At 36.7% G+C, this 17788-nt stretch overlaps 4 protein-coding genes across 4 annotated transcripts in view; all 4 read right to left on the bottom strand.

Moving 5' to 3' along the window:
* LOC134845180 (cytochrome b-c1 complex subunit 6, mitochondrial-like) overlaps positions 1-17788 on the bottom strand; it is a 350323-nt gene that overhangs the window by 2084 nt on the left and 330451 nt on the right. The window contains exon 2 of the mRNA XM_063862073.1: positions 3281-3437. Coding sequence (XP_063718143.1) covers positions 3281-3428 — 148 coding nt within the window. The 5' untranslated portion in view covers positions 3429-3437. The remainder of the gene's footprint in view (positions 1-3280; positions 3438-17788) is intronic.
* Positions 3653-4454, bottom strand: LOC134844412 (uncharacterized). Its single transcript, XM_063861074.1, has 2 exons — positions 4286-4454; positions 3653-4052 (listed from the first exon to the last, which is right to left on the bottom strand). The coding sequence occupies exons 1-2, from the start codon at positions 4430-4432 to the stop codon at positions 3822-3824; spliced, it is 378 nt and encodes a 125-aa protein (XP_063717144.1). The 5' UTR covers positions 4433-4454; the 3' UTR covers positions 3653-3821.
* On the bottom strand, positions 5257-7895 carry LOC134845179 (small ribosomal subunit protein uS10-like). The gene is made up of 2 exons (XM_063862072.1): positions 7736-7895; positions 5257-5629 (listed from the first exon to the last, which is right to left on the bottom strand). Exons 1-2 carry the CDS (start codon positions 7877-7879, stop codon positions 5375-5377), a joined length of 399 nt encoding a protein of 132 aa, XP_063718142.1. The 5' UTR covers positions 7880-7895; the 3' UTR covers positions 5257-5374.
* The window catches only part of LOC134845178 (small ribosomal subunit protein eS4-like), a 485903-nt gene continuing 477859 nt past the window's right edge, over positions 9745-17788 (bottom strand). The window contains exons 2-6 of the mRNA XM_063862071.1: positions 12826-12860; positions 12375-12633; positions 12116-12213; positions 10280-10562; positions 9745-10064 (exon numbers count right to left, since the gene is read on the bottom strand). Coding sequence (XP_063718141.1) covers positions 9916-10064; positions 10280-10562; positions 12116-12213; positions 12375-12633; positions 12826-12828 — 792 coding nt within the window. The 5' untranslated portion in view covers positions 12829-12860 and the 3' untranslated portion in view covers positions 9745-9915. The remainder of the gene's footprint in view (positions 10065-10279; positions 10563-12115; positions 12214-12374; positions 12634-12825; positions 12861-17788) is intronic.

Below are 17788 nucleotides of genomic sequence, written 5' to 3'. Positions count from 1 at the left end.
TTTACTAACTACAGAGCAACTTACTTTCCATTATACTTAAAACTGTTTGAATAAAAAAAAATTAAAAACCCGAGCTCTGACGAAGAACGACTTGAAAAGCTTTCCAGAAAAAAAATTGGCTTAAAAAAAACGAAAAATCAGCCGACATAAATTAAGACGAAAACCACATACCCGAAAAAAAAACAATTTTTCAATAATTAATTTTGAAAAAAAAATTATTACCCCATATGATTAAAAAATGTAGTTTTATTTATTTCAAATTTCAAGATATTGAAAATTTCAGCCGTGGAGCATGTCGGAATTGAGGACGTGTGCAAGATTTGTGTAAGAAAAGTTGTTTATGGGAAATAGTCTACTTCTCGCAATTGAAAAAAATATATATATGAGTCGAAAAAATGAAAAAAAAAAAAATGAAAAACTAGGTCTAACAAAACTTTCTTTTGTCTCGATTAAGTTCATTATAGACAAACATTCCAACTGAAACATCATATGGGTAAATATTTAATTAGCAACACAGCAAAATTTACGAAGCGGAAACAAAACCGACCACCTTTGAGCAAAGAAAACGGACAGACCGTATAAGCCAAAGCTATAAAACTCGATTGCGTTAACATTGAATTGTGATCAGCTATCCCCATTCAATCCTTCGGAAGTGAGGGATTCCGCCTTAGCAACTTAACTAGAATGCTCAACTGAGAGAAGTAAAAAAAACTATTATTTACTCAAGTGATCACAGTGTGTAATAAGAAAAGCCGCTTGCTGTGCAAGTAGCACAGAAAGTTTGGTCCAAAATTGAAAAACATAGCCAACAGACAGTTGGAAAAGAGCCAATGAACGCAAGTAAACAAGAAACTTTCAACTACAGAGAAAAAAATAGACAGCCTTAAAGCCCTTTGAACTTCTAGAACAATTCATCATTGACACGTTTTTGACAAAAATAACCCAATTTGAGGAAAAGACCAATAGGTATAAATTTTTAATTCTCTGGGAAATCGGATAAACTAATTCTGTTTTCGAACTTAGAAGTCGGTCACATTTATCGTGAACTTTACAATATCGCAGTTCGATAGCGAAATTTGCCTTAAAAACTTTTAAGGCTTTTCCTGAAAAATATAACATAAAATCATCACGACCTATATAAGAGACTGAACTACATTCATCGACTCTTAAAAATTTCAACAGTAATTTCTACCATTTTTCTAAATTATTTTACCAAAATCAATCACATCGAACAATCAAGAAAATCTGACGTTTGGTGTGCAAATGGAACAGAAACTTCCGACGTTAGTTTTGAAAAAAAATTAATAATGAAACAATATTTTTGTCAACTTCTGAGCACATATATTAAAACTTGCTTTTATTTATATCTGGACGTAGCTAACAAAATTCAGCAAAAAAGACAAAAAATTATCTTAAAAAAGTGCACAAAAAAACTTATTCAGAAAAAAATGAGCGCACGACAGGACACAAATACTTTTCGTAGAAAAACGGAAAAAAATCATCAAGACCTATAATCGACTCTGAACACAGAGGCGAAGCTGAGCTTCGCAGACACTAGCGAGAACACAACAAAAAGCAGCTTTGTAAATTGCAATAAGCAAAGTAGAAATAAGCCTCGAATTATAGTAAAAGTTCGGCTATGTCTCGGAATCGATCTGCGAACTAGATATTATGAACCCCACACAATAATTACGCAGCCACGAACGCTTAAATCACAAAAACTAGCCACAAATAAAGCTTTGAACAGATGCTTTGAAATTTCCATGCTACAGGTCGTGATTATAGCAAAAAAACTACAAAATAAGTGAACACTTTTACGAGAACACGACCAAAAAGCAGATCTATCAAGTGAGTAAGAGAAAGTAGAAATAAGCCTCGAATTAGCAGAAACACGGCTACGTGTAGGATTTCAATCTGCGACCAAATGCAATCAAGAGATTTTGAGTCTCATGTATTATTTTGAGTCTCATGTCAGCCACGCAATCTTAACAACCGACAAACACCAGTCACAAATAAAGCAGCTAAAAATGCTAATAAATTGCTAATGCGACACTAGTCACAAATAAAGCAGCTACATATGCTAATAAATTGGCACCAAATACAAATACACTCAATTTTGCAAGAAATAATTTGGAATATAACAAACTGAAGGCATCCACACTAACTTTGCATGTTACAAATCACAGAGCATAAAGTCACATTATTCATACATTATGCATTTCAAAAAATTGCATTTATTGATTTAAAAAATTTCTTGAAATCGAGTTTTCATTACTGTTATGTTGAATGAAACAATTCCATTTTTTCAGTTCATTTGATGAACTAAACATACATGAGCTGTGTTAACTTATTACTATTCGAACGTCAAAGCACATGCTATGAAAAAGCTGTAAAGGTGCCCCAAAAGTGGCACCAATATTTGTGACTTAGGTTGGAAAAAAGAAGGTTCGTTCTAATCACTCGCTTTGCAAGTGTAATGAACACTTTTATTTGCGTGTTAGGTTAGAAAAAAGGCTAGTACTAATACAATAACGCTCGCAAGCTGGCTAGTGTAAATACGTTCATAGACTCTCAAAAAGTTTTTAAAAAATCAAATCATGTCGCTTAATGTCTGTGGTGTATTGAGATGATCTAAACGAAAGCCTAGAACTTAAGCATGTTCGATAGTGATACTAACTTAGGCATATTTAGACATTTCGTCGAAAACTGAACAAAAAAACAATAAAATGAAAAAAAAAATCTAAACAATTTCATACTTTTTGCGGACATTGATTTTTTTAAATTTTACTCCCAAGGAGCTAAAAGAAACTTCGAAAACCAAAGTCATTAGTAAAACCAACTTTTCAAGGCTGAAATGAAAGTTAATCGACGGCTTTATTAACCAAGAATAAAAAGCTGTTTGCCAACGTCAGCTTAAATTGAATGAAAAGCTTAAATCGTAAACATTAAACTCGTCTAGGACGCTAAAATTTATCAACCAGCCGTTCTCAAACTGAGATAAATTGCTTTGTGAACATTTTCTGCTAGTTCAGATCCATGTTCCAAAGTGGAAATAATTCGAGTATTTTGGACAAGACATGGTAGATGAGACTGTGAGCAAATAAATTGGGGCTTTTCTCATGTGCGAAAGACCGAATACGCGAAAAGTCCCAACCAATCCACGCACTTTCAACGCGCTTCATTCTTTCGAATTTCGGAACCTTGAGCTCTGATAGGTTGACAAAATTTGCGCGAATTAGTTCCTTCGCGCATAAGGAATCCCCCCTAACAAAATACCAACCTGCACCTCCATTGTCTTCGTCTACCTTCACTACAGCACCCTCGTCCCCTCCCTGTTTGTTCATTATCTGCTGTTCGTCCTCTTCTTCCTTTTCAGTTGACTCTTTGGCTGAGAAGCTGATTTTGATGTGGGAACTTTGCTCAGCCATTTCAGATCTGAAAGGCGGAAATTCTATTTGATATCCTAATTGATTTGTAGAATAAATTCTAATTCTTTGCATTATAAGTGACAATGCAGCCAACTGGTGCTTTTATAAAACTAAATAACAACCCACTAATTACAGATAGGATTATTATTTCCTTCATTTCTATATTCTCTAAGATGGCTGAAAACTCATCTCGTTCCTATTGTTTTCCTTCTAAAAACAACAAGCACTTGTCAAAAGTGAATTGAGAGCCAAGGTTCCGCTTTAGCAAGTATCCAAAATGAAATCAAAACAGATCACTCTTTAAGATAATTCGCAGCAGCAGAGTTCCAATGCTCTTTTCATCTCTCCTTTGACTGACTCTTGTGATTGTTTCTTCTAGCCTGCGAGGAAAGATTACTTCTTGGGCTTTTTCTTTCCCTTTCGGGCGTTCGTCTTCTTTGTCTTTTTCGCTCTTCTGCCTTGCTCCTTGCCCTTTTTTGACTCTATCAGTCCTTTGCGCACTAGTCTGTGTTTGGGCTCAAACTTCTTGGCATCTTCAACTGAGTCGTAGATGAGGCAGAAGCCGGTTGTCTTTCCTCCACCAAATTGTGTTTTGAATCCGTAACAGACGATGTTCTTCGCATCCTAATACAAAAATAAGGCCATATTTTGATTAGTAAATGTCACTTAACATTAAGGCAAACCGAAAAAAAGTAAGCAAATTAATATTCTCAATTTCCAATCTTATGCTTAAAACGGTTAATTCTGTTTTAAACTGGTATAATATTTTTTAAATTCTTAATATTGCACAACTGTAGACTGACACCAAAGCATTTACAGAGTAATTTCATTAAGTTTACTATCCAATATTGACTTGCCTTGTGGTATAGCGTTGATAGGGTAGCGGATACTTTCTCCTTGCTGGGACACGCGATTCCAGGGTGGACTACATCCACCAACATCTGTCTTCTGGCCAGCAGGGGGTTGACCTTGAACTTCCTCGTGTGAATAGTCACGGCAGACATTGCTCACAACACTACAAGTGATCTGAAAAAGTCACCAACCGGTTTTTTCATGGCAAATGATAGTTAACGAATTATGCAATTGAAAACATAGCCGACAGAAAATTGAAAAATGTCAATGAGATCAAGGAAGCCCAAAAATAATTGATTGTTTTCTAAATATTTACTTTCGAACTGCGAAGAAAAAACTTAGAGAAAAAGTTGGAGAAAATTTTGACCTAATCTTCTGCTGCGGAGGCTTACTTTTGAGAAAACAGGCCTAAAAAGCCGTTTTTTTGGCGCATTCCGCCTCATAAGTAGTATATATTGACGCCGAAGGCGCCTTTCCTTCACCTAAAAATGGATACCTTAAAATATTACCGAAGTGGACATTTTGGGCCGGCAGGGGATCGAATCCCTGAAGGTGGGAGGGGGGACTGTTTTTTTCCTAAATGCGCCCATGTGTCAATAGGTAATTTTTTTTTATATTTCGCTAGGAAATCTAAAAGATACAGTCCACTTGCAAAACGTAAATTAATCCATGTTTTTTTGCGCCATTTGAACATTCGTAATCGGAGAACATAATTTGCCTCCCTCTTACTAAATAACTTTAAAAGAAATAAGTCAGAACGTGAAAAATCAAATTTCACCGTGATTAAATTGCAACAGACTTTTACTGAACGAAGCAAAATCAACATGACCTATATAAGTGCTAAATCACTTCATTCATTAAGAAGTAATCATATTCATATCTAAGATCTAGCTACAGCTGAGATTCGCAAATCAAATCTAATAACCATATATTTTTGATTGAAATTCTAATTACTCAAAACAATACTTAAAACAGGTGCGCAGCAAGATTCAATTCTCACGAATAACCAACATACAACGCAAACTATCAAATCATAGCCACAAAAGTCAACTGACGAATACTCATCAGACATCCATTGCGTCAGTGTTTCCTCTTCAGTTCTGGATGGTGACCTCGACCTCTACTCCGGGGTCAATAGAGATGGAGGTGATCTGCTTGACCTCGTCGGGAGGAGACATGAGGTCAACTAGCCTCTTGTGGATCCTCATCTGATATCTGTCCCATGTCTTCGATCCCTCTCCACATGGTGTCTTCCTCGTTGTGATTCGAAGAGTCTTCGTCGGGATCCTTACTGGGCCCTTCACTGGGAGCTTTTTATCTTTGGCGCCCTTGATCAAGTCGGCACACACCTTTAACACATGATTGTCATAAAAACAAGACACTTCTGTTTTTGCGTTCGATTTCCAGAAACAACCAAGACACTGGAAAAAGTGTGATTGAACAATAAATCACAAAACAGTCTGATGTCTGGAATCATTTTAAAGAAAAAAATATAAGACCTTGAAGTTTTTTGAATTTCATGAATCATTTTTCGACACAGACAGAGCTGCACTTTGGAAACGACAAAAAGGTATAAAAATAGAAAAAAGGGAAAAAAAGATGCGTTTTGATAAAAAAAAAATATACCCTCTACAGGAAGCGAACCACTGACCTCGAGCATCGAAGACCACTGCCTACATAAGTGTGATACTGACACTTAAAAAACCGAAACGATATCGACTAATAAAGCATAAATATATGTAAATATGAAAGGTTAATTAAAAATGGATTGCACTATTTTTGAATTTGTAAGCGAAACTTCTTTCTTCATTTTTGGTTACTTTCCAGGCAACAGATTGTTATTGCTTAGTATTTTAGCAATTTTGTACCTCTATTAGTTAGAGAGCACGATTTGGATTTATTTTTACGAAACAGAGAACAAATATTTTTTTTTGTTGAGATTTCTGGTTGTTTTCGGATATGCACAAATTTTCGGAGAGACATTGAATTTAAGAAAAAAATTTTGTGTCTATGATTCAAGGATCGGAGGCAAAACTTCAATAAACCCTATACGTAAAGTTCACGTACCGTTAGGATTTTGAAATCCCAGAAATATTGTGTTATACTATCAAACTTCCTCTTGAAAAATCATTCGAACACTTTTTCGCTGGAACATATAAATTTGGTTCAAAAGAGAAAAACTGGTTCCCCCATACACAAGCAAACCGTTTATTATTGGTTTGATATTCGATTGGTAGTATTTGAGTAAAATTGACGTTGCGACAATGAAGCATTTTTGAAACAATGCTACAATGAAGCCCCAGTTTCGTTTTAATTTTTTGAAAATGAAACACAAAAAAGAACAATTTGCAATCCAGGTATTTACAGGATGGCTTCGGCTCATACATTTTCAGCTAGGTGAATTTGAAGATAAGAAGCACTTTCATTTATATCAAAAGTTATAAAGATTGTTTTATCTGAAGTGAGTGTTAATTTATTTGCACATAACCATTTGGAAACATTTCGTCATATTTTTTTGAATTAGATCAAAGCACGAACTTTTACATGCCACATTTGTATCATCAGCAAAAAGAAAGACATTTGGATCAGCCGCTGAGAGATGCAGGTCATTAATATGAATAATAAGAAGGCCAAGAACGGAGCCCTGCGGTACCCCTGTATTTATATGCAACCAGTCAGAAGTTTGATTATTGACTTGAACGCACTGATACCTATTGGACAAAAAACGTTCAAGCCAATTATAACAGTTCCCACGTATTCCGAAAACTCTCGAACCCGATTTAATCGCAAGGGTAATAAAAGAAACCGACACTTTCATTCACAATACAATTAGCTTACAGTACAAGAAACGTAAGAAATGTGAAAACTAAGCCGACAAAACATAAGCAGACAACTGATGGGACGATGCTTTAATGATACTTAACACTTTGTTTTTTTCATAGAAAACGGGTTGACCGGCTTCGAGCCTAGGCCCTTGGCCGTCGACTAGTTTTTGTAACTTGTCATTAAATTTGAATTTTAAATTTGAATGTTTGCTGCAGAATTGATTGCTGCACAAATGATTCAGTGATTTTGTTTAACTATTTAACCCGAAAAAGTCCGATTTGATAACGCTTGCTAATCGCAAACGCAATTATATTTAAAAGTCTGAAAAAACTTCAACAACAAGTTCGAACATTCATAGCAAGCGCACGCTGTCACAATCATTAGTAGTTAAACCAATTGTAACCAAAAATTAAATTTAAAACTTCCAGAAATTGAGGATGTCAGCACAAATGATTTAGTAACTCTGTTTGTGCTCCGATTTGATAATTCTTGTCGCTGTTGATTAATGATTGCTGAAAGCTGATAAGTGTTTGTCGACCACAGATAACTCAAAACAGAATAAAAAGACTTGAGAAATTTTATGTAGTTAGGTTTTTGAAAAGCATTCCAAATTTCGACAACTGTTGTACCTTTTCGATGGACTTGACGTTAGTGCTTGTGAGAGTGATTCTGAGCTTGTGCACTTGCGCCTTAGTCTCTCCCTCTACCCCTGGTTTTCCATTGACTGCCGCCTTCTGCGGGTTTACTGGAGCTGCTGCTGGTGCTGCTGACATTACAGGCTATTCACTTCTGAAAATAACAATCAAATCTGTGATTTCCTCAACGCCTTACACAGCTACGCATATCATACAGTGCTGATTTAAACTATCAGACTAAATGCATAAAAGTTGAATTTTAAAATTTCTCAAATTAAATTTTTCTCAAATTAAGTTGACACTAGGTGAAAAATGATGAAAATACATACGGATCATTTTATGTCAATTGAAATTACTCGAAAACTACTGGATCAGTTACTGAGACAGCTAGTTCAAAGTGAGCATCTTACAAAGCCCAATAGAGTTTAAGAGGAGTATAATAAACAAATTTTATAAATAGCTATTTTTATTTGATAGAAAAAAGTCATTTTTTATATCTAAAACACAATTTTCTTATTTTGAACTATTTTTAAACATTCTGCGCAATTTTTTAGAGATTATTCCCCTTTTAAATTTTTCTGAATTTAAGATGCTCATTCTGATACGGCTTGCCACTAATTGACCCAGTAGTTTAAGAGTAATTTTTGAGTGAGTAGAAAATTCAAGAAAGGCGAAGCTGGGCTTCGCAAACACTTGCGAGAACACGGCAAAAAATAGAGCTTCAAACTGGAAAAAGCCTCGAATCGAGTTTTCATTATTGCATTGAAACTTGAAACAAATAGTTTTTTATTCATTTGAACAATGAGAAAAACATGTGTCAACTTATCGAATGTCAAAGCACATGCTATCATAAAGCTCTAAAGGTTCCCCAAAAAGCCAAAAATATATTTGCGACTTAGGTTAGACAAAAAGAATAGTCGTACTTTTACACTCAGCTCACATAAGTTCACAAGAGTAAAAATGGACTGTTTTGGGCTAAAATATTGCGCCCAAATTTCGCAAATCAAATTGCACCGTAAAAAATCTGAGAAAACTTTAATCAAGTTGTCTTAATCATTTTTCACCTAATCTCAACCCAATATGAGAAAAACGCATTTTAAATTTCAAGTTTAATGCATTTTGTCCGAGTAATTAAGTTTAACAGTGTATTATAATAAACATAGTCAACTGACAGTTGGAAAAGAGTAATGAACGCAAGTAAACAAAAAAAACACTAGTTTTGTTGAAAAAATCTCAACTCTTGATTTTCGAGGAAAAAATAGATGCCTTTCAAGCTTTTTGAATTTAAGATTGACACTTCGCATACACAGGCAAAAATATGACCGATAAATTTGATTCTTGGTTGCACTTCGCATACAGACAAAAATGTCCGATAAAACTACTGGGAAAACTGAATGAGTAAAACTGAGTCTACATAATTTCTCAAGTGACGCACGCCAATTTTGAGTCTCCATAAATGCTAAGTGACGCAAGCCAATTATAACGCATTAGCAGTACCAAACAACGTGAAAAAAACAACAATTAACAGGGCTTAATTTATAGAGCGGACGCATTCTAACTAGTATACGAAAAAGTTCATTAAAAACATCCGACCCTGTTAAAGTGCTCTTTGTAATATAATAGCCTGTGTTTATTTCCTTAGCATTGGCTGTACTTAATAGCTGGATATTGATCAAAATGAACACTAATATTTGCGACTTAGGTTGGAAAAAAAGACAGCTCATACTATCACACATGCTTTGCTTGTGTAATAACATTAACCCAACTTGAAAAAACTGGATCAATGGGTAAAGATTTTTTTCCTTGTAAATTTAAATTCCACTTTCGAAACTAGAAAGTGGAATTTCACCAAAAAAAAGCACCAAGACCTATATAAGAATCTTCACTACGTTCATTACTCTTCATAAAAGATGAGCTCAACACTTGGCACAACATAGGCTGAATATAAGCTCAAATCGGCGCTCAAAGTTCCAGTTTTTGACTCGATTTATAAAACAAGGATGTTTCACGTTCAACATGTTAAATTGTCAAATCAGAACATGAAAATTCAATCAACATCGTCATCATTTCTCATGTCAATTTAATTATCATCTTCATTGCCGTTAAGATGAAGATCAAGTGACACGTGAAATGATTCGAGGCTCTTCTGTTGTTTGAGGAGTGCCGTGACGTCATCACTTCTGGGAAGCAGACTTTTCCAGTCGCCAGTTCCTTTCCTCCATGATGGTCCTTCGGATTCCCTTCAGCTTCGGTAGTGAGATCCAAGGCGCCTTCTCCTCTCCAATGACAAACACATTCGTAATCCTGGTTGAGAATGAGTTTCCTACAAAAACAGCTAAGTTTCAATTAATTCACGAAAAAAGATGAACGGTGAAAAAAATGAAGAAGCCTATCAGCGACCTTAAAGACCGATGTCAGATGATCTAATCTACTAGGAGCTAGACTGAAATTACATAACCATTTGCCCTTGAGGCCTGTGAAATAGACTGAAATAATGCCTCGGCAGATTTGTCGTGATCAAAAATGAAGCTCTCTCACCAATAGCATCCTTGACGTGGACAATGTCAATCGCACCCTCTAGCTTCTCACGTCTCTGCATTACTCCCACTCGGCCAATATTCGCACCGCCTGTGATCATGCACAGCTTGCCCATTTCGAACTTGATGAACTTAATCACCTTTCCGGTCGCAATTTCAACCATAACGGTGTCGTTTCGCCTCACTTCGGGGTGGGGATATCTGATTGTTCTCCCGTCATGGGTTACGATGTAAGGAACTGCTTTGAGGGCGGTAGTCAGGAATCTAACTTTGCAAAGTTTGTACTAAACGGAACAATTAAAGATCAATTTTGCAGCTCATGTTTTTCATGTAGCAAAATAGATTTTTATATCGGCTGAATTAACAGAAATTGACTTCGCAGGAACTACTTTTTTGGCCTATAAGACATAACTACAGCTTGAATGGCTGTTGCTCTTCAAATTATCAGCTTATAAAGTCCATTCACTCAAGATAAAAATGCATCTATAGCATACACGAGTGCTGAATTATTAGTTTCTGCCAGGTTGTATGCAGAATTCGAAAACTAAACCGACACAGCAAAAAAATCATCAGCAGAAAAAAAATCAAAATTCAACAATTATTCATACATGGGTAAGAAATCTAGATATATCATTTACTGAATCAAGATATAGCCATTGCAGTAGAAACTAGTGTCCAGTATTAAAATTTGGATTTTCAATTAATTGAGCAAATCAGCAGCACAAAAGATTCAATGGTTTTTGTTAAACAAGTTGTTAGCCTGAAAAGTCTCTCTATTCCAATTTGATAACGCTTGATAATAACAATCATGCGGTAACTAAGCAGACGCTGCTTGGGATGACGTCGAGCCGGAAAAAATACCGCGTGAGCCGGTCACAAACATGAGCTATAAAAAATTTTAAATTTTCTCAATTTGAATGCCCCCACCGACAGACAGAGTTAAAACATATTTTGGTCCTTAACGGCGAATTATGGGTTAATTAAGTAGATGCCGGAACTATTTAAGGCGAATGAATCATAATGCAAAACAAACAAAAAAAAGATTTACAACTAAAAATAAAAAATGACGATTTAAAAAACAGACTTTCTTAAAAACTAACTGTTGGCCAAAAATTCAATCAAAACAGATAGTCCATTGATGGCCTAAACGAATCAAGCATATTGTTAAGCAAGTTGTTAACTCGAAAAAAGCCAATTCCGACTTGATAACGCTTGCTAACCACAAACGTAACACAGAGGCGAAGCAGAGCAATTCAATTCAAAGCAAGTGCAATACAATTGAGTTTTACAAAATATTGAAAAGCATAAAAGAAGGAAGTCTTTTTTCAAAACAAAATTACGCTGAGAAAATATCTTCAAAAAATTCCAAACAACTGTCTCTACAAAATTTTCATATCCTTGTCTCGCATGTTCTTTAACTGCCTTAACAAGTATTTAGAATCAATGACCGAACGGAGACTAGGGTGAAAAACTTGAGTCGACTCCCGTTATGCCGAAAACGAAACTGCAGACAAAAAATTTAAAGCAAAAAAAATGCCCTTGAAACTGCGCAAAAACTTATATGTGCATTTATAGTAGAAAAACTTAATTAATAACCAACATGAACTAAAAAGTAGTTTATTTCAATTTTCAAGAAATTGAACATATCAGCCTTTAAGCATGGCAGAAATAAACATTGTTTCGGGAAAAAAATCTAGTTCCCGATTACAAGTCACCTACTCTCGCAAGTGAAACAATATAACAGCAGAAGGCAATTTATGTACTTTTAGTCAAACGAAGCATCATAGTTCAGCTAAACGTGAAAAATGTTCGAGTGGGATGTATCTTTTGGACTTACCGCTGCTTCGTCCTTGCTGATCGGGTGGACCTTGAACCTTCCCTTGGTGTCGTAAACCATTCTGAAGAACTCGCCTGTCTTCTCAATAGAGATCACGTCTAGGTAGAGGATAAAGATAGGATATGTAAATCTTAATCTTACTGATGTTTAACCAAGAAGAAAAATCCCTTTTTGAAATTATCAAATGTGATCTCTTGTTGAACTAGTTGAGTTTAAATTCCTAAGTTTAATCGGTTTGCGAAGCAAGAATTCAACAAACCCATAAATCCGGCGGGGAACTTCTTGTCAGTTCTGATTTTTCCATCAACCTTGATCAACCGCTGCATCAAAATTTTGGTGCTTTCGTTGTAGTTCAAGGCATACTTGAGCCGGTTTCTCAACAGAACTACCAGTGGAACACATTCTCGCAGCTTGTGAGGTCCTTGTGAAGGTCTGGGCGCGAACTTTCCTCCCAATTTACTCAGCATCCAGTGATGGGGAGCGGCCAATCGTTTCAAGTGCTTCTTAGGTCCTCGAGCCTTCAAAATACGAAACATTTAGCTAGTTTTTACCTTAAGCTTAAAGCTCTTTTTGTTTTCTCTTACTCTCCTATTAATGATGAAAAGCAAAGAATATTTAATTGCTTTATTGAAGTACTTTCGGAAAAAGCAAGATCTACTTTCCAAAGAAGAAATATTCACGCATCGATAGATAACTTTTCTCGTACTTACCATTTTTTGAGTATAAGATGTCAAAGACTTGATCTGAAAAAATTATCAAGGTTAACAGATTATGTACATACAGTTAACAACAGACACTGTCACTACGCCCAAGTCAATTCAAACTCAGTACCGATGCCATGAAAGAAAGATACTGAGATCAAAACAAATTTTCAAAAACCAGCTTTCAATTGATCTACAAACTCATCATCTATAAATTTATCATTTATTTTCTGAGACTAGAACAAAAAGAATACGAGCCAAGAAGCACCACAAAAACAGTTAAAGGTTTAATTAATGCACTGAGAGCACCTATAGGAACCTTTATCTTCGGTGACATACCATGCTGTTTCCTCAAGTGAATTGCTTTCATAGTTGTTGGCTCATTATTTACTTCTGAGAAACTTTTTTCTACATTTTCATAATTACACATCGCCAACAATTTACTATCTTTACTATCTGGTAAAAAGAAAACGTCGAGCAGGGGATGATCGATTTCCAGATATCTCTCGCTTCCCACGGGAGGCTGATATCGCAAATGAATGTTGAACGAAAAATGAAAATCCGATACATGCTTTTCTAATTTATATTCCGCTATCGCTGAGAAGTATTCGGCATCCAATGAATTCAATTCAACTTGAACTTTGCTGCTGGATTTTACTTTTACATTGCTTTCCGTTTCATTGTTTTTTGCTTGATCGAGATCGATGTAATAATTTTTCGTGGGCCGTAAAACACACAGGATTCGTCCATTTTCAATACCAAAATTTCCATTTCCACTGATTTTGACTGTCTTGTGGTATCCGTCACCGACTATTAAACTACTAACCGAAGATTTGTCAACAAAATTGCAGCAGTTTGCTGTCTTGAAAATGCTGAACAAAACAATCCATTGCTGTAACATTTCCATTTGCCTGAGAATTTTATTGATGACACGCCAATAAAACCTTTAGGAGCTCCCACCGTTACATTGTCCAGCAAGAGATAACCCTCAGCAGCCCCAAAGCAAAATAATTAACTTATACTCATCAATATGTCTGAAACAATCGGCTTTTCAATCGAGATCGATGCAAAAGAATCTGCGAATAAGGCTTAAAAAAGTAAATAATTATCATAAAAATAATAATAATAAAGGATTTAGGGATTGAATCCAAGGCTTCGCATCAAACCCAATCATTGCAGTGTTCAAAGTTTAGCTTTCAGTTATAAGTGTAAGTTTCTTCAGGTCTCTACAGTTGTTGCTTTTGCAAAATATGCGCCAAGTGCATGTATCTGTATCTGATTCCTTGTGGCGAGTTTTGAAAAACTTCGCGTAAATTCCTAGAAGTCTATTTTTGCATTCTGGGTCAAACAATATGTCACACTTAAAGTATTCGTTGTACAGATTAGCACGACGACAAACCCGAAACCAGAAATCCGACTCGCCATTCTTCAGACGTGTTTGCAGACGAAATTTCGTGTCATCTGAGCTCTTTGATTTCCAACGTCAGTGATGCTTACATGGCTTCGCCAGTCGATGTCAACTTTTCCAGCTAGCATTTTTGCAAACAGCAGTCCAACATAAAGCTCTTGGTATAGAGACAAAGGAAGGATGTTAGGTTTTACGAGTTTGTCTTTATAGGTGATATGGCTATTGCTTGTGAAGAAAAATCCACGAGATCGTTTTCCGCTTGTGCCAGTCGGTCATATTTGGAAGTTTCACCTTGAGAAAACGTTTAGTCTTGATTTTAAGGTCAAATGCAATTTTTCGAATTGAGCATGTCATGCTCACGTTTCACGCGACAACTGAAAATATCAGAACGAGAGTAGAGCTGTCTTATTCTTGGCAGGAGACAGAAAAAAAATCCCGAGTGGAGGGAGAGTTAACTCAAGTGCCCAGAGTGAACCTTCGGTGGAAAGGTGGACAACCGAAGTTGCCCAATGGTCCAGACCCATAACTTATTTCTCGAGCTGAAATTTGTTCATTACAAACTTCTCTAATTAAACTTAATTACCCATTCAATCTAGAGTTGCTTTATAGTTTATTTACTCAATTCTAGAGGTCGAATCGGTATGTGAGTACATAAATAAATTTTCTTGAGTTTATTTTATTTTGTTATGTTGATGTAACATTCGCCCGGAAGTTCATATTGACGGAAAATAAAACTCGGTTCTAAAGGATTGGCTAGCGACTAAACACAGCTCTACATGCTTTTCACCGTCTCTGCCAAAACCGTTTTTTTTTTGGTGTATCATTCGCCCAAATACTATTCGAGGATGGAGCGTAGAAAAAGTACTTAAAGACTACTGGCCAGCGTCAACTATCTAAATTCTACTCGTTTTTCACCGTCTTGACCTAGCCAGATGATTTTCCGGTCTGTTTAGGGCTAGGTAAAAAGTTACTATTTTCAGGCCATCAGTCAAACGACTTTAATCAGCTTTCGTTTACATGCGAAGACAACCACATAGCTGGGTCTCGGATCCCCAGACTACATGACTGCTATTAAAAACACGGCTCGAATATCCTATTTTACTATGTTTTTGGTGACAATTCTGTATTAAATCCATCGGAGATGGATTGACCCTTTCCTTTTTCTAGCTACTCATATTCTAAAAAAAAACAAATGATATAGGTGTTAATTCAAATGTTCAGGACATCAGAGTAGCTAAAAAGTCAGTTTATACAGTCCTTCACCATATATTGTCTCTGGGGGGCCGAGCTTCCGATTCCGTGCCTTTTCAGTAATAACGTCGTTATTACTCCCAATTCGTGGCACGGAAGGGTACTATTCCTTCCTTTTTTTCCACTGAAGCCTCCTTTCAGTCTGTTGTCTCCAATTAGTTGTCTTATCGTGCGCGATCGTCACGATAAAAGAATTCATTTTATTATATCGTTCTCGTCCGACTATTTCTCACTAATTTGGTTGTTTGTTTTTGTGTTTTTTGTTACTTTTTAGTCAAAAATGGCCATTTTCCGCACTTCTAAGAAATAGACTGTCTGCAATCGAAATTTCGAAAATTAAAACTTCAAGAATACTCTAGCTTCCTTTTCAACCATACACAATCACTAAAGCCTCAATTGTCTTTTTTGTGCTGCGACGGAAGGTTCCGCTGTGCCAATACGTGGGAATGGCACATGGTGGTCTTTCTAACATCGGGTCGACAAAAAAAAACGTTACTCGGAATTTCGCAATTCGAAGAAGGGTTACTACAGTGCACTCACTGTCGAGCCCCCGCAGCTTAATATCCTACTTTCTGTATCAAAAGGGATACAAAACTTGTTAAAGATACCCAACAGTCAATTGTTGTTGTCCTTGAGCCCCTTCTTGTCGCTTCTTGCACTGCTTGCCGAGTCACTCTTCTTCTCTAATCCCGAGATTCTTCCGTATTGAGCGCAAATTATCATTAACGTGCTCAAATACTCAATTAACCCTAAAATGTTTATGTTTTTTTTGGTCACGCATCACTCAGAAAATGACGGGACGGCCAATCCCCCCACCCTTCCTGGTACGTGAAATATCGGTCTTAAGTAGGTTAAAAAGCTATTCACGGAAACCCGGAAGGCTTCCGCGTTCCGAACTACCCTTCCGCCCCGGTGGTTAGGGCTTGTTATGAGCATCCGCTCGGCGCGGAGTTGTTGTTAACGGTTCTGCCGGTCATGATGTTAAAAAGAATAATACCAAGGAGCGCTATTAAAACATCTTTGTAACGTTTGCCCGGAAGTACATATCGACGGAAAAAAAAGATAGGTTCTAAAACGACTGGCTAGCGTCTAAAAACGGCTCTACATGCTTTTCACCGTCTCTGCCGAAGCCAGTTCTTTTGGTGGTCTTTCTAACATCGAGTCGGCTTCGATCAGTACGCTCTGATTAACTTAATTATATGCAAAATAGCTAGCTCATGGCTGGGTCTCAGTATCCCCAGACCACGAGGTCACTCCTAAAAAACAGGGCTACTACTTATTTATTATAACACCATTGTTTTTGTTCAGTAGATAACAATCATCATCTGAATCGAAGATGGATCAACCCTCTCCCTCAACTCCTATCTTCTCATAATCTGAAAACGAAATTGGAACTTACTAATTCAATTCAGGAAGTTTCCAGGAAGCTAAAAGTTGGTTAAAATAATGTTCAAGTTCAAGGTCATTCCATCCAGCCCCCTTCTGATCTTCTTCACTTCTTCTATCGTGCCGTTGAGGTCTTGTATGGTTTCGTTTGTCTGAACTTCTTCTTCTACTCTCGCACTCTTTGGTAGCACAACTGCTCTCAGTTGTGAACTAGACGAGGCAGCCTCGTTGTTCATCTCCTGATGCATTCTTCTCAGACCAGACCTAGGCTTGTTTGGCAGAGGCATCTCACCTGGTTGGTAGGTCCTGGAACTTACCAATCCAGGCTCGTTCGCCAAGTCATTTCCTGAGAGAGCCCCGTTTAAGAACCTCGATACCCTCATGTTTGAGCGGTCTAGTTTTCCTCTTTCTCCATATGCGGCCATCAATAAGACTTCCGAGGGGCGGTCCCCACGGTTATCATAACCTAAGATGTTTATAAAGGCGACCAGCAACATGACTACCTCTGGGTCGTCTACAGCGAAGTCTCGATCCATCAGGCGACGATAGATCGCATCTATCATCGGTCCTACATATGCCTCCGCTAAGTCCATTAATTCGTTCAAATCAAAGTTGTCCATCTCGTCAAGTTCGGTTTAATTATCAGTTTGTGTCAATTGAAATCTGATGAATGATTAAATGATCAATCAGGATCTAGAAAAGAGGTCACGAATATCACATTTGTCAGCATAACTCTAATTTTGAATGAAAATTTATTTAAAACCGTCAGTTAAAAAGATTTTGATCTTCAAATACATTAAAATCACGTTACTGCTAAAATTTTGGAATTCGACCTAAGAATGGACATTCCAAACTTTGGATCTATTCCTAATATCGTCAGTCGGTTATTCATGGTCACTAATCCCTTCTTACCCAGGGTCTTAATAA

This window comes from Symsagittifera roscoffensis, chromosome 4 (assembly GCF_963678635.1).
Source record: "Symsagittifera roscoffensis chromosome 4, txSymRosc1.1, whole genome shotgun sequence".
Taxonomy (NCBI): Eukaryota; Metazoa; Xenacoelomorpha; order Acoela; family Convolutidae; genus Symsagittifera; species Symsagittifera roscoffensis.
Note: the sequence above shows the minus strand (reverse complement) of the source record. Positions and strands in the feature narration are given on the sequence as shown.

Coding starts and splice junctions, on each gene's coding strand:
- LOC134844412 (XM_063861074.1), bottom strand. CDS start 4,432: ATGTCTGCCGTGACTATTCACACGAGGAAGTTCAAGGTCAACCCCCTG. Junction 4,053..4,285: donor TATCAACGCTATACCACAAG/GCAAGTCAATAT, acceptor TTTTTGTATTAG/GATGCGAAGAACATCGTCTG.
- LOC134845179 (XM_063862072.1), bottom strand. CDS start 7,879: ATGTCAGCAGCACCAGCAGCAGCTCCAGTAAACCCGCAGAAGGCGGCA. Junction 5,630..7,735: donor ACGTCAAGTCCATCGAAAAG/GTACAACAGTTG, acceptor CATGTGTTAAAG/GTGTGTGCCGACTTGATCAA.